The 18,039-nt window shown below is 43.6% G+C and overlaps 2 protein-coding genes and 1 long non-coding RNA gene across 3 annotated transcripts in view; all 3 read right to left on the bottom strand.

Annotated features, from left to right (window-relative positions):
• Positions 1-1,240: 1,240 nt before the first annotated feature.
• LOC105892069 (RPA-related protein RADX-like) lies at positions 1,241-9,380 on the bottom strand. The gene is given in 16 exon segments (XM_031572761.2): positions 1,241-1,430; positions 1,681-1,863; positions 2,743-3,030; positions 3,236-3,360; positions 3,732-3,779; positions 4,113-4,159; positions 4,577-4,614; positions 5,107-5,274; positions 6,051-6,146; positions 6,449-6,568; positions 6,891-6,991; positions 7,523-7,625; positions 7,854-8,043; positions 8,312-8,454; positions 8,541-8,900; positions 8,903-9,380. Coding segments are annotated over 16 exon segments (2,406 nt in total). The 5' UTR covers positions 9,144-9,380; the 3' UTR covers positions 1,241-1,275.
• Positions 9,381-9,809: 429 nt separating this feature from the next.
• On the bottom strand, positions 9,810-12,156 carry LOC116221541. The gene is made up of 2 exons (XR_004164183.2): positions 11,814-12,156; positions 9,810-11,773 (listed from the first exon to the last, which is right to left on the bottom strand). It is a non-coding gene; the product is annotated as an uncharacterized LOC116221541 (long non-coding RNA).
• A 2,320-nt stretch (positions 12,157-14,476) lies between these two features.
• Positions 14,477-18,039, bottom strand: part of LOC105893786 (neuronal PAS domain-containing protein 2-like) — a 26,284-nt gene continuing 22,721 nt past the window's right edge. Inside the window, exons 19-21 of the mRNA XM_042708601.1 lie at positions 17,091-17,174; positions 16,526-16,748; positions 14,477-14,991 (exon numbers count right to left, since the gene is read on the bottom strand). Of these exons, the coding sequence (XP_042564535.1) occupies positions 14,782-14,991; positions 16,526-16,748; positions 17,091-17,174 (517 nt within the window). The 3' untranslated portion in view covers positions 14,477-14,781. The remainder of the gene's footprint in view (positions 14,992-16,525; positions 16,749-17,090; positions 17,175-18,039) is intronic.

Below are 18,039 nucleotides of genomic sequence, written 5' to 3' on the forward strand. Positions count from 1 at the left end.
GAAAGTGATGGCAGAGCTAATCCAGTCGGACTTGATAATTACAGAAAAGAATGAGCTATTTACTTTGAAAGCAGGATTTCTGTAAGTCTGGTCGGCACACTCATTCTGAACGCACGGGTGGCCAGATGAAAGCAGCAGAATAAAAACTGAGAATGACACCAATCATTATGAAAACCATTAACATGTAAAACCACCATTAAGACCAGACAGGATCTATGTTGATATGGTGCTCTGTGAAATTCAGTTATTCAGGAGCACTAGAGCACATAAACTGGGTTACTTTCAACAACGCAATGCTGTTTTTGAGTAACTCTCAGTTTGCATGGCCAATTTTAAAGAGTCTACTACAGACTTCCAGTCATCTATCAAACAATGAAACACTTTGGCTGGTGTCAGTTTGAGCTGCTTTGACTTCAGCTTCGGCGTCCATCTTGCTGAGCTTAGGTTACCGGGGAAACAAAACACAACAACTGCTTCAAGCTCATATAGGAGAGGATTTACGAGTAGGATGGCGGCACAGTCACTTCTGACACACTGGCACGATGCCATTATCAACAGTTCCTCCCCAGTGATTGGGAAATGAGACAGTTGGTCCATCTGCTGGCACAGAGGTGAGACTGCATACGGCTCCTAAGGAGGAGATGCAGCTCAAAAGCTAGAGGCAATGAGATGCAATGAGTTGGACCTCACTGCGCTTGTGCTAATAGACAAGTCAGACCTATACCCTGGTGACTCACACTGGCCTACATCCTAAAGACTGCAAGAGGATAGGACTTCCAACGTATCCACTTTGAGCCTCAGTAATGTATTAGGTGCAGATGATATGGACAATATGCAAAAGAATGCCCAAATACAGCGTAGGAGGGCGTTCATTGTTTTTAAGGTTGTTCCAGACTACTGTACAGCACTAGTTCATAGTGTTCAGCATCTTCAGGTCTAATACCAACACACCGTATCCACCTGAACATGGACTGCTGTTAAGGACTGAAGATGGATTTATTGAGCACTGTTCCTTTCCTATGCACCCAGGGTACTGAAAAGCCTTAAGAGTTAAGAGTGTCTGAGCAGTTATCATTTATCAGCATATCATTTTTGCCTATTATGGCATAACTAATAAATGAACACACAAAAAAAATATTATTTGTATATTTAAGTACAAGTATAAAAATACAACAGATCGGCACACATATATATACATATATATATATATATATATAATTCACATTATTAAATTCACAAGTCTTCATATACCCACTAAAAATGAGTCAGTGCATTCTACTGGGCACTGCTGGTCTGTGATGTGATGAGGTCCCTGGTTCTGAAGACCCTGGAGCATATCACCTCCGCTTTCCCGTCTCCTAGGAGACAGATGTCCAGCACACACACCATGTGCTCCTGTTCAAGCGAAGCCACCGAGCTCATCACCTCCTCTGCACAGGAACAGAACAAACCAGACACGCATGAAGATAGGCCATTAACATGAAGAAGCACATTCATATCAACATTATCAATGTCAACAAAATCAACATTATCAATATCCACAAAATCAACAAAATCAACATGACATCAACACTAAAACGTACATAAAATAAAAGCTTATGATAACAATACCATAGACAACCGTGAGCACACACGCGCATACATACACACACACAGCTCCCCACCCAAAACTGCCCTTACCTGGGGTGGGGCGTGGGGTGTCTGTTGATCCAGAAGTGTTCGGAGGAGGGCAGAAGTGACCTGACATGAGGCATGACAGGAGGCTGTTGTCATGGAGACTCCAGGACATGCTGGCTGCCCGGGGGTCTTTTGATGACCAAACGGGCATAAACAGGGCATCTACTGCCACCTGCTGATTCAGCCCTGAAATACAAGGAAGAGAGGTCAAATTTAAAGTATTTAAATCAACAATTCCAACTAAGGAAAAAAAAAAAACGAGTGAATTTTTCTGGACCACTCAGTGGCAGCGGTGTACCTTACTAAGCTGAAGGTTTCCTAAGCTACTGTCTCTGAGTTCTCTCTCTAAAAGATACTTTTACATTTTCCTCAAAGGCAGATGAATGGATAATGATGGGCATTATTTGACTTTGCTGAACTGCACTTTTTTCTTATGAAAGCCCATAAGCAGTGTTGCACATTTCAGAAGACACTGTATCTGTTCACTTTCAGAAGACACTGTGTCTGTTCACTTTCAGAAGACACTGTATCTGTTCACTTTCAGAAGACACTGTGTCTGTTCACTTTCAGAAGACACTGTGTCTGTGCACTTTCAGAAGACACTGTGTCTGCGCACTTTCAGAAGACACTGTGTCCGTGCACTTTCAGAAGACACTGTGTCCGTTCACTTTCAGAAGACACTGTGTCTGTCCACTTTCAGAAGACACTGTGTCTGCGCACTTTCAGAAGACACTGTGTCTGCGCACTTTCAGAAGACACTGTATCTGTTCACTGTCAGAAGACACTGTATCTGTGCACTTTCAGAAGACACTGTGTCTGTGCACTTTCAGAAGACACTGTGTCTGTCCACTTTCAGAAGACACTGTGTCTGCGCACTTTCAGAAGACACTGTATCTGTTCACTTTCAGAAGACACTGTGTCTGTGCACTTTCAGAAGACACTGTATCTGTCCACTTTCTTCATCCCCTTCAGGGCCACTCATTCACTCCTTACCGTGTATGCTTCGGGTGAAGCAGCAATCACACGTTTCATGGGTTGGAGTAGTCCTACAGCCGCGTCTCTTACCCAGTATGGTGAGGGTGTAGTAGCCGTCGCAGGCCGCGGCTGGGTGGGTGGCGTGCTGCGGCGGGTAGAGCTCGGGGCTCCAGCGGGACGGGTGCAGGTTGATCTGGCGCAGGTGCAGCTCCTGGTCGTCGAAGCAGAAGCCTTCCGCCACGCTCTCCCGGTGCAGACCTCCAGACGCACGCAGGTGGAAACTTACACGCAGGGTGGACAGAGGGGACAGGCTGCTCTCCCAGGATGCATCTGGGGAGTCGACAGAAGACTGCTCTGCGCTACCCTGGGGACCGGCCCCTGTTCATACAGACAAACACAAACAAAACAAAACAGGAGAGAGTGAAGGGGGGTAACAAGCAGAAATCCAGAAACACAAATGTGTTTAATCGTATGCCAAATATGCCAAATATACTGATTTTAATAGTAGGCTCCTCTGCAAATGCAAAATAACTGACCTTTACAGCAGAAAATAAATAATAATGAGCAACACTGAAATGTTCACCTGTGGCTGCTGGCTGACTGGTTTGCTCTGACGGCTGCTCGTGTTGTTCAGGCGCTTCTTCTTCTTCCTCCTCCTCCTCCTCACTTACCTCTTCATCTTCTGGTGGCTCATCGATGGGACTTTCTCTAAACAGGACGTAGATGAGAGGGATGCAATGGAAAAACAAAAGTCTAGTCAATACTCTGGACTGCAGGACAGCATGATTCTCTGCCGCTGTTTTCCAGAATTGAATATAAACCTATTATAGCATAGTTGGTGAAGTAAGCATTAGAAAAGGCAATAATACACACTGGATCACAGTACTCGGAATCCTAATCATTAAATATCAGTATACAAAACTGACTATAACATTTAAGATTATATTCCCAACCCTAAGGGGGGCAACAGGGAAGATAAACACAGACACACACACACACACACAGACAGACATACAGACACACATGATATCATCCAAAAGTTGTTCTCCATGTCCTCAGACAAGAGTCCTCCCACTCACCTCCGTGACAACGCTTGAGCCCTGGTCATGTAGTGGCGTTTCATCTGCCTACGACACAACAGATCAGAAGAGTCTGACAGCAGTAGGCGCCACGCATCCAGACACACAATGACACATTCGTTTGGTCCGTTTACATCTAAAGAACGTAAGGGTCCCTTATTTTTCTCTCTCTCTGTTTATGTCCCCAAACATCCACCCATCACTGTCTGCAAGGGTGGCACCAAACAGAATAACCCAATGCCCAATTTTGTCACACACACACACACACAGCTACACACACACACACACACCGACAACACACACGACACACACACACACCACACACACGACAACACACACGACACAACACACGACACACACACACACGACACACACACACACCTTTTGAGGGCAGTGCTGTTTTGCGTTTGCGGGGTGCACTGGAGCTGCTGTCAGAGGAGACGGGGGTGTCTCTACCCGTCTGAGGGCCCTCTGATTCCACAGCCGGGGCCAAACTGGTGGAAGCCACACCCACTGATGCTTCAACCTTAAGTAGGGGAAACACCAACGACAAACTCAGCAAACCGCCAAGTTCAATACGATTAAATTGCATTCTTTGGCAGATATCATCATCCTAGCTACATTTTGAGAAGTTTCCACACATTGCTTTGACTTGTGACTGAAAAGAAAAACAAGGCATTGTTACTCTTCGTGATGCAGTACCAGGAAACAAATAAAGAAACGAGGGCAGCACAATAACTGGCTGGCCTTAAGGACATGACCTGTGACCTTTACTCTTAGGCCATGCCCAGCACTTCAAGGTCAGGAGTCCATACTGTGCCATCATGCAGAATGCCTGTGCTCACCTGTTGCTGCGGTGCATTCTGGGTAAGCCTTGTGGTTCCTGTTGGCCAGGTATGGTACTTCACGGCCACGATATGACCCTTGAATGATCACCCTCTTATGCTCCGTCCTGAAGGCTCTCTACCGCCCCCTTCCAAGGTCTTCAAAGCAAGTAGATCTAGGCTCTGCTAAACCAAGACCAGTTGGTTTGGAGGCTGTTGATTTAAGCCGGATTTATTTAAATAAAGCAAATGAATGTACGTCAATCCTCATGTGTGCTTGTGTTACTCGGAAGCTGCAAAATTGTCCTTTACCTACCTTACACACAAAACATATTAACTGTGCGTGCTCCACATAACCACAGACACACTGTCTTATGAATGATATATAATCAAGCCATACTAAAACCATTCAACAACTAAATCAAAATGTATATACTGTGCATACCTTAATACTAAAGGGCATTTTAGTTGCCCTTATATATACACCCATACACCAATGTATTGAGTATCTATCTATCTATCTATCATAAACCCAACTCATGGTTTATCACCTGAGCTCTGGTCTGTGTTGAGGGCCAAGGTGGGCTGGGGATTGGGGCAGCAGTAGTACCCTCCGACTGTGCACTTTGTGAGCATGTCTCTATCCCTCTGCGTTTTCACCCACTGGATGAAGGCCTTCACCTTGGGCTGGGACTGGTAGGGCTGGTTCTTGTGATAGCCTTGAGTGGGAGAGACTACAGTTGATACTCAGGCTTCTCAGTTAGTTCCGCTTCAGCTAGATTAGCTTCAATTGTACAAGTTAGTTCCCGGTCGAACAATTTATTGATTTCTGATTTGGCCAAGACGCACGTTAAAAACTCTGATGAGACGGGATCTAAATGGTAAAGGCTTATCAACAACATCTTGACACACAGAACTCACACGAATGCAAAGAGGGTCTCAAACAGCTGATTCAGGTGTTTTAGAAGACCAGGTGCTTATCCAGCAGAAGTGAATCTAATATTAAAGAGTGTCTCAAACAGCTGATTAAGGTGTTTTAGAAGACCAGGTGCTTATCCAGCAGAAGTGAATCTAAATATTAAAGAGTGTCTCAAACAGCTGATTAAGGTGTTTTAGAAGACCAGGTGCTTATCCAGCAGAAGTGAATCTAATATTAAAGAGTGTCTCATACAGCTGATTAAGGTGTTTTAGAAGACCAGGTGCTTATCCAGCAGAAGTGAATCTAATATTAAAGAGTGTCTCAAAACAGCTGATTACGGTGTCTTAGAAGACCAGGTGCTTATCCAGCAGAAGTGAATCTAATATTAAAGAGTGTCTCATACAGCTGATTAAGGTGTCTTAGAAGATCAGGTGCTTATCCAGCAGAAGTGAATCTAATATTAAAGAGTGTCTCATACAGCTGATTAAGGTGTCTTAGAAAGATCAGGTGCTTAATCCAGCAGAAGTGCTGGGACACCCTGGCCCTGGGTAAACAGCTTGACTGTCGTAAACTCACCTGTGGTGAAGATCTGGGTCTCTGCACTGGACGTTAAGTAGCGATGTGAGCCCGGGCCACAACACACTCTCATCTGGGTGCACACTAGGAGAGCCACTGAGAGGAGGAAGGGAGGGGGAGGGGGAGGAGAGAGATGGGGGGGCAACAGAAAAGGGAGTGAAAGAATAAGACAGAGGAAGGTCAAATTGGAAGGCAATCAAGAAAAAAAGACATCAAGTGTCAAAAAATAGGGAGACTGGGGACTGCACATCAGGAGCAATTAGGGGTTCAGTGTCTTGCTCAAGGACACTTCGACAGGGAATCGAACTAGCAACCTTCTGATTACTAACCGACTTCTCTACCACATGTACCACTGTCGCCCCTAATACAGAAAGAGCAGAGAAAGGCAGGACGCTTACTTGGATGGATACTGTTGAACATATCTGGCTGTGAGGTGGAGAAGATCTCAAGGATAAAGGGAGCGTTTGATGTTCCATCCACGGCGTGGACCCACCGATACGTCCAGAACCTCTCAGGAACTGACACCAGAATGGGAGAGAAACAACACAGAAACCTGCTCAGAAACTTTCCGTCACCAAATCACCAGAGCACTTCACAAATGTCCCTCTCTCTCTCCACCGCCCCTCTCTGCGTACAGGCGTTCAGGAGCGAAACAGCTACGGCCACATTATGAAGGGTGCTTAGTCTGAAGTAATTTTTTTTGGTCAACATTTAAGCCTTAAACACTTGTTAAACATTAGCTTAAATATGCACAGCTAAACAATGATGCCATTCATGTGCAATTCACTAAACTCGTCTTCTATTCGCATAGAAAAAAAGATGGCCAATAAAGTGCACTACCTGTGTTTGCGCGGCTCCTAACTCGCTCTGTACGTCCAACAAAGGTGACCAGGCCGATGACATCAACAACAGCCTTATCAGCCAAGTTCTCAATTTCGGACCTACACATCAGAGGGAAGAAACTACAGCTGAACATTCCTCATCTTTAACAGATTCAGATAGATGTTTAAGATGAGATGAGATAAGAGAAAGGCAGTTCCTAAACCAGACAGAGTGATGCATGAACACACAGAGCCTCTCTCTAGCACTACACCTCCACTGCATGCCTGTTCAGTAATGACTGATTACGAGTGTGTACCTAGTGTGAAAGAGGTAGGAGACCTCGAGTGTGTACCTAGTGTGAAAGAGGTAGGAGACCTCGAGTGTGTAGTACCTAGTGTGAAAGAGGTAGGAGACCTCGAGTGTGTACCTAGTGTGAAAGAGGTAGGAGACCTCGAGTGTGTACCTAGTGTGAAAGAGTAGGAGACTCGAGTGTGTACCTAGTGTGAAAGAGGTAGGAGACCTCGAGTGTGTAGTACCTAGTGTGAAAGAGGTAGGAGACCTCGAGTGTGTACCTAGTGTGAAAGAGGTAGGAGACCTCGAGTGTTTAGTACCTAGTGTGAAAGAGGTAGGAGACCTCGAGTGTGTAGTACCTAGTGTGAAAGAGGTAGGAGACCACAGGTAGACACCACTGTGGCTGCACCTTCCGTGGAGGGATCACAGAAATCACCGCAGTTTCTGGGTTCAGGCTGACCTCTGTAGAGCAACCCATCACAACACGGACACACGGACACACACACACACACACACACACACACACACACACACAAGATGCGCATATTATTTACTTCTGCACATGAAGATAGAGTGTAATACAGTATTTGAAATGTCTCAACTATTAACAATTTTGTATTATGGAATGTATTAAGCCTACAGAAACTGTAGGTATAACCTGTCTTGATTGTGAACAAAAAGTAACAGTACCGGTGGAGTGGAAGACCATGTGACTGTTGTTCATTTGAGGCCGGGTGCGCTGTTGGTAGGCTTTCTTCAGAGAGTAGCGGTTGAGGTAGAGCTCCGTTCCAACATTGAGCCTGTGGTACCACTCCACACACAGCTCATTCCAGAGAACCATGGATATGGTGCCACTCTGGTCAGCCACTTCGAAGTAGGCCTGGACAGAAAAGGAAAGCAGAAAAATATGACATTTCATAAAAAAAAATGGCATTTGTTAACATAATGTACTGATGTCAGAACTAGATGTGTATATAAATACGCATCCCTTGTCTTAAAACATTAGGCCGCATAATCCAGTGAAAAACACCTGAGGGGTGAAAATCTATATGCAAGATTTAAAGCTACAGACTTAGAAGACTGTTGCAGTACAACAAAAGCCTGGTTCTATTTCGATATTTGGGATTACATATAATAGGAAATAGTACCTGAAATGGAAAGTCGGTATTTTTGGTTGGTTTTCCATAGTATCTCAAGCGGGATTTGTGCATTACTCTTACAAGTAGTGGACGGGGGGGTTTCCCTCTGACATAGAAAGACTCCAGATCTGCCACCAGGCAGATTTTTGACACTGCAAAAGAGAAAATCAAGAAATAAGTTTCTTTGCCCTCAGAGAGCAAATAAATATCAACTCTAGAATTCAAAATATTTGCTTACCGTCAAAGAGTACGTCAACTGGCGAATCGTTTGGCGTCCAGACTGTGCCATGCGGATCTTCGTTATTCCAGAGCGAAAGATAATGTTTCCGACCCGCATCGAGGGGAAGGTCCATTTGGATGAAGGAGAGCATTCGAGCATCGTTGTTTGTCCAAACTGACAGAGCATCTAGGTCTTTGGCACACCGAAAAACCTCCGACACTTCTGAGGTGCATTCGAGGTTATCTATGCGCACAAAACTCTGACCTAACCTCCTCTCGTCATAAATGATCGCAAACTCCACAATACGAACATCAATGCCGCTACGAAGAATATTTCTGTGCAGCAAAGAATGTAGAGTTGTGGAAAGTTTACATTTACTTTCCATGCCCCATCTGTCACAGTCAGATCGTACGTGTAAACATCGGTACAACTATCGGTTTTAGCGCCAACGTTACTTTGATCTAGATACCTCTGGATAGAAATGACCGCCACATTAAGAGGGTTGTTAATTTTCTGTCGAGTGGTCCTTGATGATTTTAACTGCTCCAATGCTGACAGCAGAGCAGAGTTTTGCGTTGTAACGTTAGACTTACTCAACGGAGTTTGATCTGTCAACTCCATGGGGCGTAATGTTAATACAACATTAGCGAGCAGGGCAAGTTAGCTATCTCTTCCTGTGTAACGTTACAGCTGGCAAAATATTGTTCATGACATCAGCGAGCAAACTAGCTATCTCTAGCCAATTCGTTCCCTATGTACAGCTTTCAAAATACTAGTAATGACAATTCGTTAACTAGCCTATTCTCAACATGAAAACAGGGTTGCAAAAGATAACAACTTTTCATTAATTTAGTTTCTGCTCTCAATCTCGTACAAGTACTGATTCAGTTGCTTCTTGTTGTTATCGTTAGTTTAAAACATACAATGGCGCCTTTGAACCCGTCATCCTTCTTCGTGATTTTTGTCGTAGAAATGAAGAGGACGCCGTTGAGTAGTTCCACCTACTGGTGGTATGTCGTTTTAACAGTGTTTTACATTCTAACATTCTACATGAATGACCTTTTAGGTCAAAAGTAATAGCCCAAGAAGTCTTTGCTAATTTAAAAAACTGCAGAGATTTGCCCTTCAAATTATACTATCGCTAGTGTCACAAACATACAATAACCATCTACGGTATGTGTGTAGGCATATGAGTGGGCCTTCTGTCACTTCTACACACTGCACATTTAACATACTTATTTATTTTATTCCAAAAGATATCACCAATGAAGAGAACTGATGTTTTTAAAAAATATTTATTTTTATATACCACATTATCAAGATTGAATAAAAATAATTTAATATCACTATCACAGAATTAATATCCATGGTGTTTCAGAATGTAAACTTTTTATTAATTTCTTTTTAAAACAATATTAACAATATGTTAAAGCTTATTTTGATGGTATATACACAGAGGAAAAGCCATACAATATCATTGACTGTGCAACACCCACTGCTGTATTAAAGAAAAGAAAGACTTCACCTCCCCCAGTAAGACACTTCAATAATTATTCTGTTACAAAATACTTCTGTTTTTTTTTTTAAAACCTTTGAATCATATAATGTATATAAATGTATTTCAATCTATTTGACATCTTATAAAATAAACAACTATATATTCTAAACATTTTTGTACATTCTATATTACAATATCTTCAATGTTTTTTTTCTTCTGTTTCAAATGAACAGAAATGGCCATTCGGGTAGGTCTTGTTTTTCCTAGTCTTCCTCTACCCTGGTACTGCTGGATGCATTGATTAAAATCCCCGTCTGAAAACACACTGGGTCACATCACCCCTTCTAATCGCAGAGGCAGAGTGGAGAACACGGAGCCCGAAGGCCTTCAAAATAGAAACCAGAAAACAGACAAAAGCAACAGTAGAGGAGATTCAGGGGCAAATACAGAGTGTGAAAAATAAAGACAAAAGAACAAAAGAGTGCAGCTCCACACAACCATTTCACAAAGAGGTGTTTTAAGAGAGGTATAAAGAGAAAGAGAGAGAGAGAGAGAGAGAGAGAGAGAGAGAGAGAGAGAGAGAGAGAGGAATCAGTACCATTGCATTTATAATGCTAAAGCCATCACAACTGACAAACACAAGTAGCATAGATAGACAGGGAGCTTTTTTTTTTTTTTTACACAAAACCAAATGCACACCACAAAAAAACGTTCCTTTATACAGAAGACTGAAATCAGTTGATGAAGTAGGGGAAATGAGGGCAACTCTGGAGAACTGAAATTCAGTGATACAACACAGAAACAGATATCCAAATGAAAGGTTTCTGTCATTGACACAATTTAAACACTCTCAGTCGTTGAAGGTTTGTAAAAGGGAACCGAACACTCACTGTATTTTCATTCACTTGTGTTTCTTTAACCAAGAAACAGTTATGGTCAGTGAATTCAAAATATGTCTGCATGTAGATGTATAGAGAACACAAACTGACTAGGTGCTATAGGCAGACCTGAGATGTTTTGCAGATCACGGAGGTGCCAGTGTCAAACGAAGAGTTTTAGCTCACAGCAAAAATACAATTTTACAAAAGTGAACTGAATCCACAGTGCTGCTGATCAGAGACACAAGGCCAAAGTGAAGAGCCGTGAAAGGTTTGTGCGGCAAGAGTAAGAAGGGGACCTACTCCGCGGCGATTCAGAGAATACAGTTGGGTGACAAACATGCAAACATCAGCCCTCTCGAAAGCACAAAGATTGATGAAGAATGTCACCAAGAATTTTGTTCTTTATTTCTCCAAGTCCTATTCAAGTTTGGTTGATCTGTCATCACCTGATCAGATATTGTTTTGGGAGTGCTTTCTTGCCCAAATTGTCCAATTTAAGCTTTTAAATTGACCTTAAGATTCAGACACATATCTGCCCCAAGAACATGCACAGAGCAGTGCAGTTTTTCATCTGCATTGTTGTGATGTGTCAGCTAGTCTGAAATTGCGTTTTTGACGACGAGTAATATTGATGACTGAGATGAATTTGTTAATGATCAAGTGTTGAAGCATCTGACGTTGGAAAATATATCGTGTTTTTGTTCATTTGGTCACTAGATTGCATTGTATTGGCTACAGGAATTTGTCTGACCCGAATAAACCATATGACCAACAGATATTTTGCAATACCGCTGGCTATCGACTTGCAAAGTGAAGTCTCTCAACACATGACCTATCAACTATGTCCAAAGTGAAGTCTCTCAACACATGACCTATCAACTATGTCCAAAGTGAAGTCTCTCAACACATGACCTATCAACTATGTCCATGTGGAATGCTTTTGAAAACAGCACACCCCCAAAAGGCTTCAAGGAGAAACCATAGCGTTGTTTTTAGAGGCATGTTCTGGGGACATGTCTGCAGGTGTTCAGAAGAGAGGGGGGAAGCCATGAGAGATGTGGCTGGAACTGAACTGCCCATGCTCAGCCAGCCGTCATGTGGTTTGCGTAACGTTTACACTACACTGTCCCACCCATTGTCAAAGGAATGTAAAGGATACCTTTTTTTTCCATACAAAAATACTTTCCATTTAATTTACACAGTACATCGGTTGTATACTACCACGGATCTCGCTCTTAGTATGTCAATACACAGAAACCTATAAGACATTACTTCAAAAAAGTAGAAATTAAACATTCATTTTGAAACTGACATTGCACATAATAAAGGGTCAAACGGCACATACTGTGAATCTTTTAGTGTTTTTTTTTTTTTTTTTTGCTGTCGTTGCTATTATGTTTAGGTTTTTTTTTTTTTTCTTCTTTTCAATTTTTTTTCACAAAGAGCAGCACCGGTCATCTGAAGTGTGACGCTAAAGACGCTTATTCCTTTGTCTTGACATTCCTTTCCTTTCCTCTAGTCAAATCCCATTTGTTTTCCACCTTTCTGTCAAAACGTTTCTAAAACTTTAGTGTGGCCAACCAAGGCTGCTGAATCCAGAGTGCCATTTTGGGACAAAACCTCTGTTTTGGGACGCTATACACTTTAAAAGTGTTCAGCTTTAAAGAGACATAGGTCCTACATGTATCTGTTGGCTCAGTCAACAGTTTACAAAGTTAAAGCCTATATTTTTTCAGCTTGAATACATGGGGGCACACTCAATAAGTGGATTGGTTAAAGGTTTACACATTTCCATTGACAGAATAGTCTTCAGTGACATGTCAGAGTGTTTCTGGAAATAATGCTTTTCCAGACTGGCTGGATGCCTAAAAAGTGCCACTGCGTGTAGAAGTGTGTAGAAGTGTGTAGAAGTGTGTAGAAGTGTATAAAAATGAAATTCTGTGATTGTCATTTACATCAATTGTCTCTGATTTAGTTAACCTGGCTTGTTCCTTGACAGCAGAAAGGGAGCATATTCAAATCCTGATCCCACAAACACAAAAACACACACACACACACGCACGCACGCACGCACGCACACACGCACGCACACACACACACACACACACACGCACCCAGAAATGGTGCATCCCAACAATTCCGAAAGAGTAGGTTAAATAAGCTCGTACAAATAATGATGATTGTGCTTCCAGTCTCAATGTAAGTTTGAGTCATACATTATCAATAATAACTATAGCATTATAATCGTGTAATACTGAGAGAGTTGCATTCAAACCACCGGAAAAAAAACTGCAGAGGTGTTGTATGATATTCTGCACTGCACCTGGCCCTGGGCCTACAGTCTGTGCATCATCATCATCCACACAAGCTGATCGTTTTCTATGCTTGAATATGAATAAAGGGACCATTTGAAAAGCTGTCTTGTGGAGACATGTTTGTAAATAAATCATGTCGTCAAGGAGCCTCACTATTTTGTTTTCCTGTTTGTTGGGCAGTTGCTTGTAGGGATGCATCGATGCCCCAGATACCCTCAGAGTGAGTACGAGGGGTGAGTACTTCCCCACTGCTACTAGCTGTTTCCAGTAGGCAACTCTGATAGGGCGGCAACAAATGACCGCAGCCTTGAGTTTAACGTAAATGTTGCCATGTAGTGGTATCAGGGAATATTTATGGGTACGAGGATGTTGCCAGGTACTGGTATCGGTGCATCCCTAGTTGCGTGTATGTTGTGTGCTTCATGTTTTGTTTGAAGTGACAGGCCACGCACTGCAATCCAGGTAACAAGGACTGGAATGGGAAATGGCAATCTCATCCCATAATTCAATCTCATCCCATAATTTGGAGACAAAATGTTTCCTATGACTTGTTTCCAAGTTACCTGGAACCTGGTTTGAGTGTAGGTTGCAAATGCATCTCTCTTTGACCTATAGACGATCCTATAGATGATACCTCAGTGATGTGTTTTACGGGGCAGTGATGGAACATGATAGATGACCCAAGGCAAATAGTAAGGGTGGGGATTCCTCTTCCTCATCTCTCTTCCTCACAACTGATTGTCTAGACTGGAGTGGAGTCTGTCAGGTCTGCTAAGGGGTAGACAGGGCTGGCAGTGATCTGATTTGTGTTGGCGTGTGACTTTGCATCTGTGTAGATGAGAACTAGGGGATTTTCTAATGCTGTAATGGGGTGTGATTAATAGCCGTCATGTGATCTGTCTCATCTCCTTTCTGTGCAAGTTCGCGATCCGTACAATCAACCAAACCAAACCAAACATTTGATTCTTTGTTTGTTTCTTTAAAAGTGACATCTTGATGTTGCCATCGCTCTCCTATCATTGTTTCCTTTTCTTTCTTCTTAGGCTTGAGTTTTGCCTTTCTGTCAAACATCAGCATCAGAGAGGAGTCTACGCTCTCTCACTGTTCCCCCCCCCCCCCCCCCCAAACCCCACCCAGAGCACCAGAAAACAAGAAAGCACCACCCTCTGCACACCTGCAAAGCAAGCCACACCCATCTCCCAAGATCCTTTGCATGGAGCAGCCATGAAGCCTGCGAGTGTGGCAGCCCCCCCCCCCCCCCCCCCCCCCCCCCCTGCATCCTTGACAACACAGGGCAAAAGGGCATCCAGGGGATGAGTCTCTCAGGTCACAGGGCAACACCGTGGAAACAACTGGACTTTGGCTTCCTCATGACATCGGTTTGTTGTAAGGGACAGCACGTTTGTCTTTATCCTCTACGGAGTAGAGTCCAACACGTCTTCTCGACTCATTTAGTTTGTTTTGTTTTTGTTTTGCCAGCATTCCTTCACCCTTCACCCCTCACCCCTCACTCCTGGCTGAGTGCTCCATGCAGTCTTAAGCCCCTCCTTCCCCAGGAGGCGTGGCTACCTCTGGAGCAAGTTCCTGAAGTCTGATAGGCTGCCTGCTTGAGTCTGGGAATGGTGTTGTTGTTGTTGTTGTTGTTGTTGTTGCTGCTGCTGCTGCTGTTGCTGTGGCTGTTGCTGGATGTAGCTCACGGCACCTTGTTGTGGGACGTTAGTGGTGTGGAAGAAGGCCTGAGCTTGGCCACTGTGTAAGAGACCTTGGGGCTGCATCTGTGGAGAGACGAGGAGACAGAGAAAAGGCCACGTCATATACGAGAAATACTTCAGGACGTATTTCACATGTGTCTCATAATATAACCTGCTATTCATCTATATGGTTGTTGTGGAAGGACTGGTTGGCTCATTTGTGCTTTGTCATTACACTATTAATACGTAATATAGATAATAGATAAATAACATTAACAGGTAACAGTAATACAACTAGCAGTGGCATATTATTACTCCTAGTATTATTACTCCTATCATTATTATTATTATTATTTTTATTATTATTACTCCCACAAAGCAGACACAATCAATTGTGCTGGAACTAGCAGCACCTCTTTCACTACTTTGTAATTCTCCTCCATCTCTGTTGTGGTCTGTGAAGCTCTGATGTGTCAGTGATGATCTCTCCCAAATGCTCTTACACATAAACAGACTCATTTCCATTAACACTCTTCTCTCGGAGTTGTCTGGACTACCTTTGAGAAAAGCCCAGTGTATTTTTTTTCCTTTGTGTGTTTTGTTTTGTTTTTCCGTCATGCTCCACATCACTAAACTCAGAGGTGACAGTGCTTTTGATTTCCTGGTGTGTTAGATCTCCTTCAGAGAGCTTTTATGAGAGGGGTTTCAACAGTGGCCTGATAGTGGTCGTCATATCAACATAAGTGGACAGGGGCAAAATAATCAGCATCCCCCACACAAAGACTCTCCTCTCTTTCTCTGGCTCTCTGTACTTCTCTCTACCCCACACACACTCCATAATAAAGGTCCATCATTTATGCGTCAGAGTGCCAGAGGGATGATGTAGAAGAGATGTTTTCGTAAGTGTGGTTTGCTGTCTGGGGGTCAGGAGGGATGTAGGCGGTCATGGCCCACGCCTTCATAAACAAGTAGGCTACTAATATCTAATTCTGTTTCTATCATCGACAATGAAAGGCATGGAATATTAGCCCATATGCCCTGTTGACAGATAAATTAGCGCATAGTGGCACATAGACTGAAGACTTCAGGCAATACTATGCCACAAACCAGTATTATGACACGCACACGTTAATGTGAATAATCCATGTTTGTATTTAGCGGCGCATATCACTTTTGATAAGTTGGGATCAGTTTCATGAATTTAACGGTGGTATCTGTTAACTGGTGGTATCTGTTAACGTTACTAAAACATTGATGTGCCTAGAGTTATAGCATAGTGCGTGTATTCTACTCTATTTTGCTACCTCAGCTAATTGTAGTGTGTTTAACTTGGTGACCTTTCACCAATGTAGTATTTGACAGATAATGTCCATTCCTATGGTTCCAATACTGTCAGGGATGACTATACTGCTACTCCACCTCCACAAAAAGACAATAAAGACCTAACATACACTGTCTCTCTCTGTCACCTTTCCCCATGCCCTCCACACACACACACACACACACACACACACTCACACTCACACTCACACTCACACTCACACTCACACTCTCACATGCACACGCATGCACGCACGCACACACACACACACACACACACAATTCTCTCCTTCCTCACCTGAAAGAAGTGCTGTTGTTGCGGTTGCTGCTGTTGCTGCTGCTGCTGCTGCTGATGAGGGTGAGGATGGTAGGCGGGCTGGGCCTGGTGGGTGATGAAGGTGTTGTGGGGGATCATGATGGGTGAAGTGAAGACGGGCATGGCCGAGGGCACCAGCACGGCGTTACAGTTCACCTGCTGCACCGGGAACGAGGGCTGCATCATCTGCTGATCCAGGGAGTATCTGAGAAATACACACACACACATGCACACATAGATCAGTACATATGCAGACAGTCAAACACATAGAAAATGGGTCAGCAAAAACCACCACTAAAGTCTACAAATTGACAAACATAGATTCACTTAAATAAACAAGTTAACTTAAAAGAATGATCTTTAAAACAGACATTGAAATAGACACAGAGATAGGCACACACACACACACACACACACACACACACACGCACACACGCACACACACACACACACACACACACACACACACACACACACACACACACACACACACACACACACACACACACACACACACACACACACACCCACACAGGGTGGCACGTACTTGGTTTGCTGGATGGACTGTGAGGCCTGGGCGCTTCCAGCGCCGTCCTGCACGAGAGCCTGCATGGGCTGGTTGAGCAGCATCCTGTCCAGAGACAGAGGAGCATTCAGGCCAGAGTTCAGAGGTCAAACAACAGAGCGGACCTCATTGAAAACATACACAGGAATTCTGCAGATCCACAGAGGGGCCCTCATTCCAAACATACATGGATTCTGTGCCACTTCTACCAGCTGTGTAAGCAGGCCAATCAGAGAATTTCCCCATAGACTTGCATTTACAAATGGTGGTAATTGATTTATATTTGTTGTTACTGGAATCCTGGTATGTGTTTTCTAAGAGGCCCAGTGAGCTAAAGCGCTAGTGGCCTGGGGCCCCTAACAGCCTGCTGTAATATCAATATCACAACATCAGATTTCACTCCAGGCAAAGCAGACACAGGCTGCCATTGGAGCGCTGACACTGCCCTGCTCAGTAGTGCGAGTGAGTCCCACCAAGCTGTGTATATCCATAAGTTCTTCTCCAATACTCCAATGCCCTGTCCCCATCTCTGTATCGTGTATACCTGCTACAAGCTAGCATGCTCATCCTAATATACAGTACCAGTCAAAAGTTTAGACACGCCTTCTCATTTTTTGTTTAGTACGTCATTCCATATGTGTTCTTTCGTAGTTTAAATGTCTTCAGTATTAATCTACCATGTAGAAAATGATAAAAGTAAAGAAAAAACTTAAATGTGTGTCCAAACTTTTGACTGGTACTGTATGTGTGACCCACCCTTTTCTCTCTCTCTACTCGGCCAGCTCCAAGCAGCCGCCCCCCCTCAAGGTTCTGCTCAAGGTTCCGTCCTGCTAACAGGGAGTTTCTCCTTGCCCCGGTGCCTTTATGCCTTTATCCAGGGGGGGGTCAGGCGCTGGGCTCTGTAAAGCACCTTGAAACTATTGTATTGTAT

This window comes from Clupea harengus, chromosome 8, assembly GCF_900700415.2.
Source record: "Clupea harengus chromosome 8, Ch_v2.0.2, whole genome shotgun sequence".
Taxonomy (NCBI): domain Eukaryota; kingdom Metazoa; phylum Chordata; class Actinopteri; order Clupeiformes; family Clupeidae; genus Clupea; species Clupea harengus.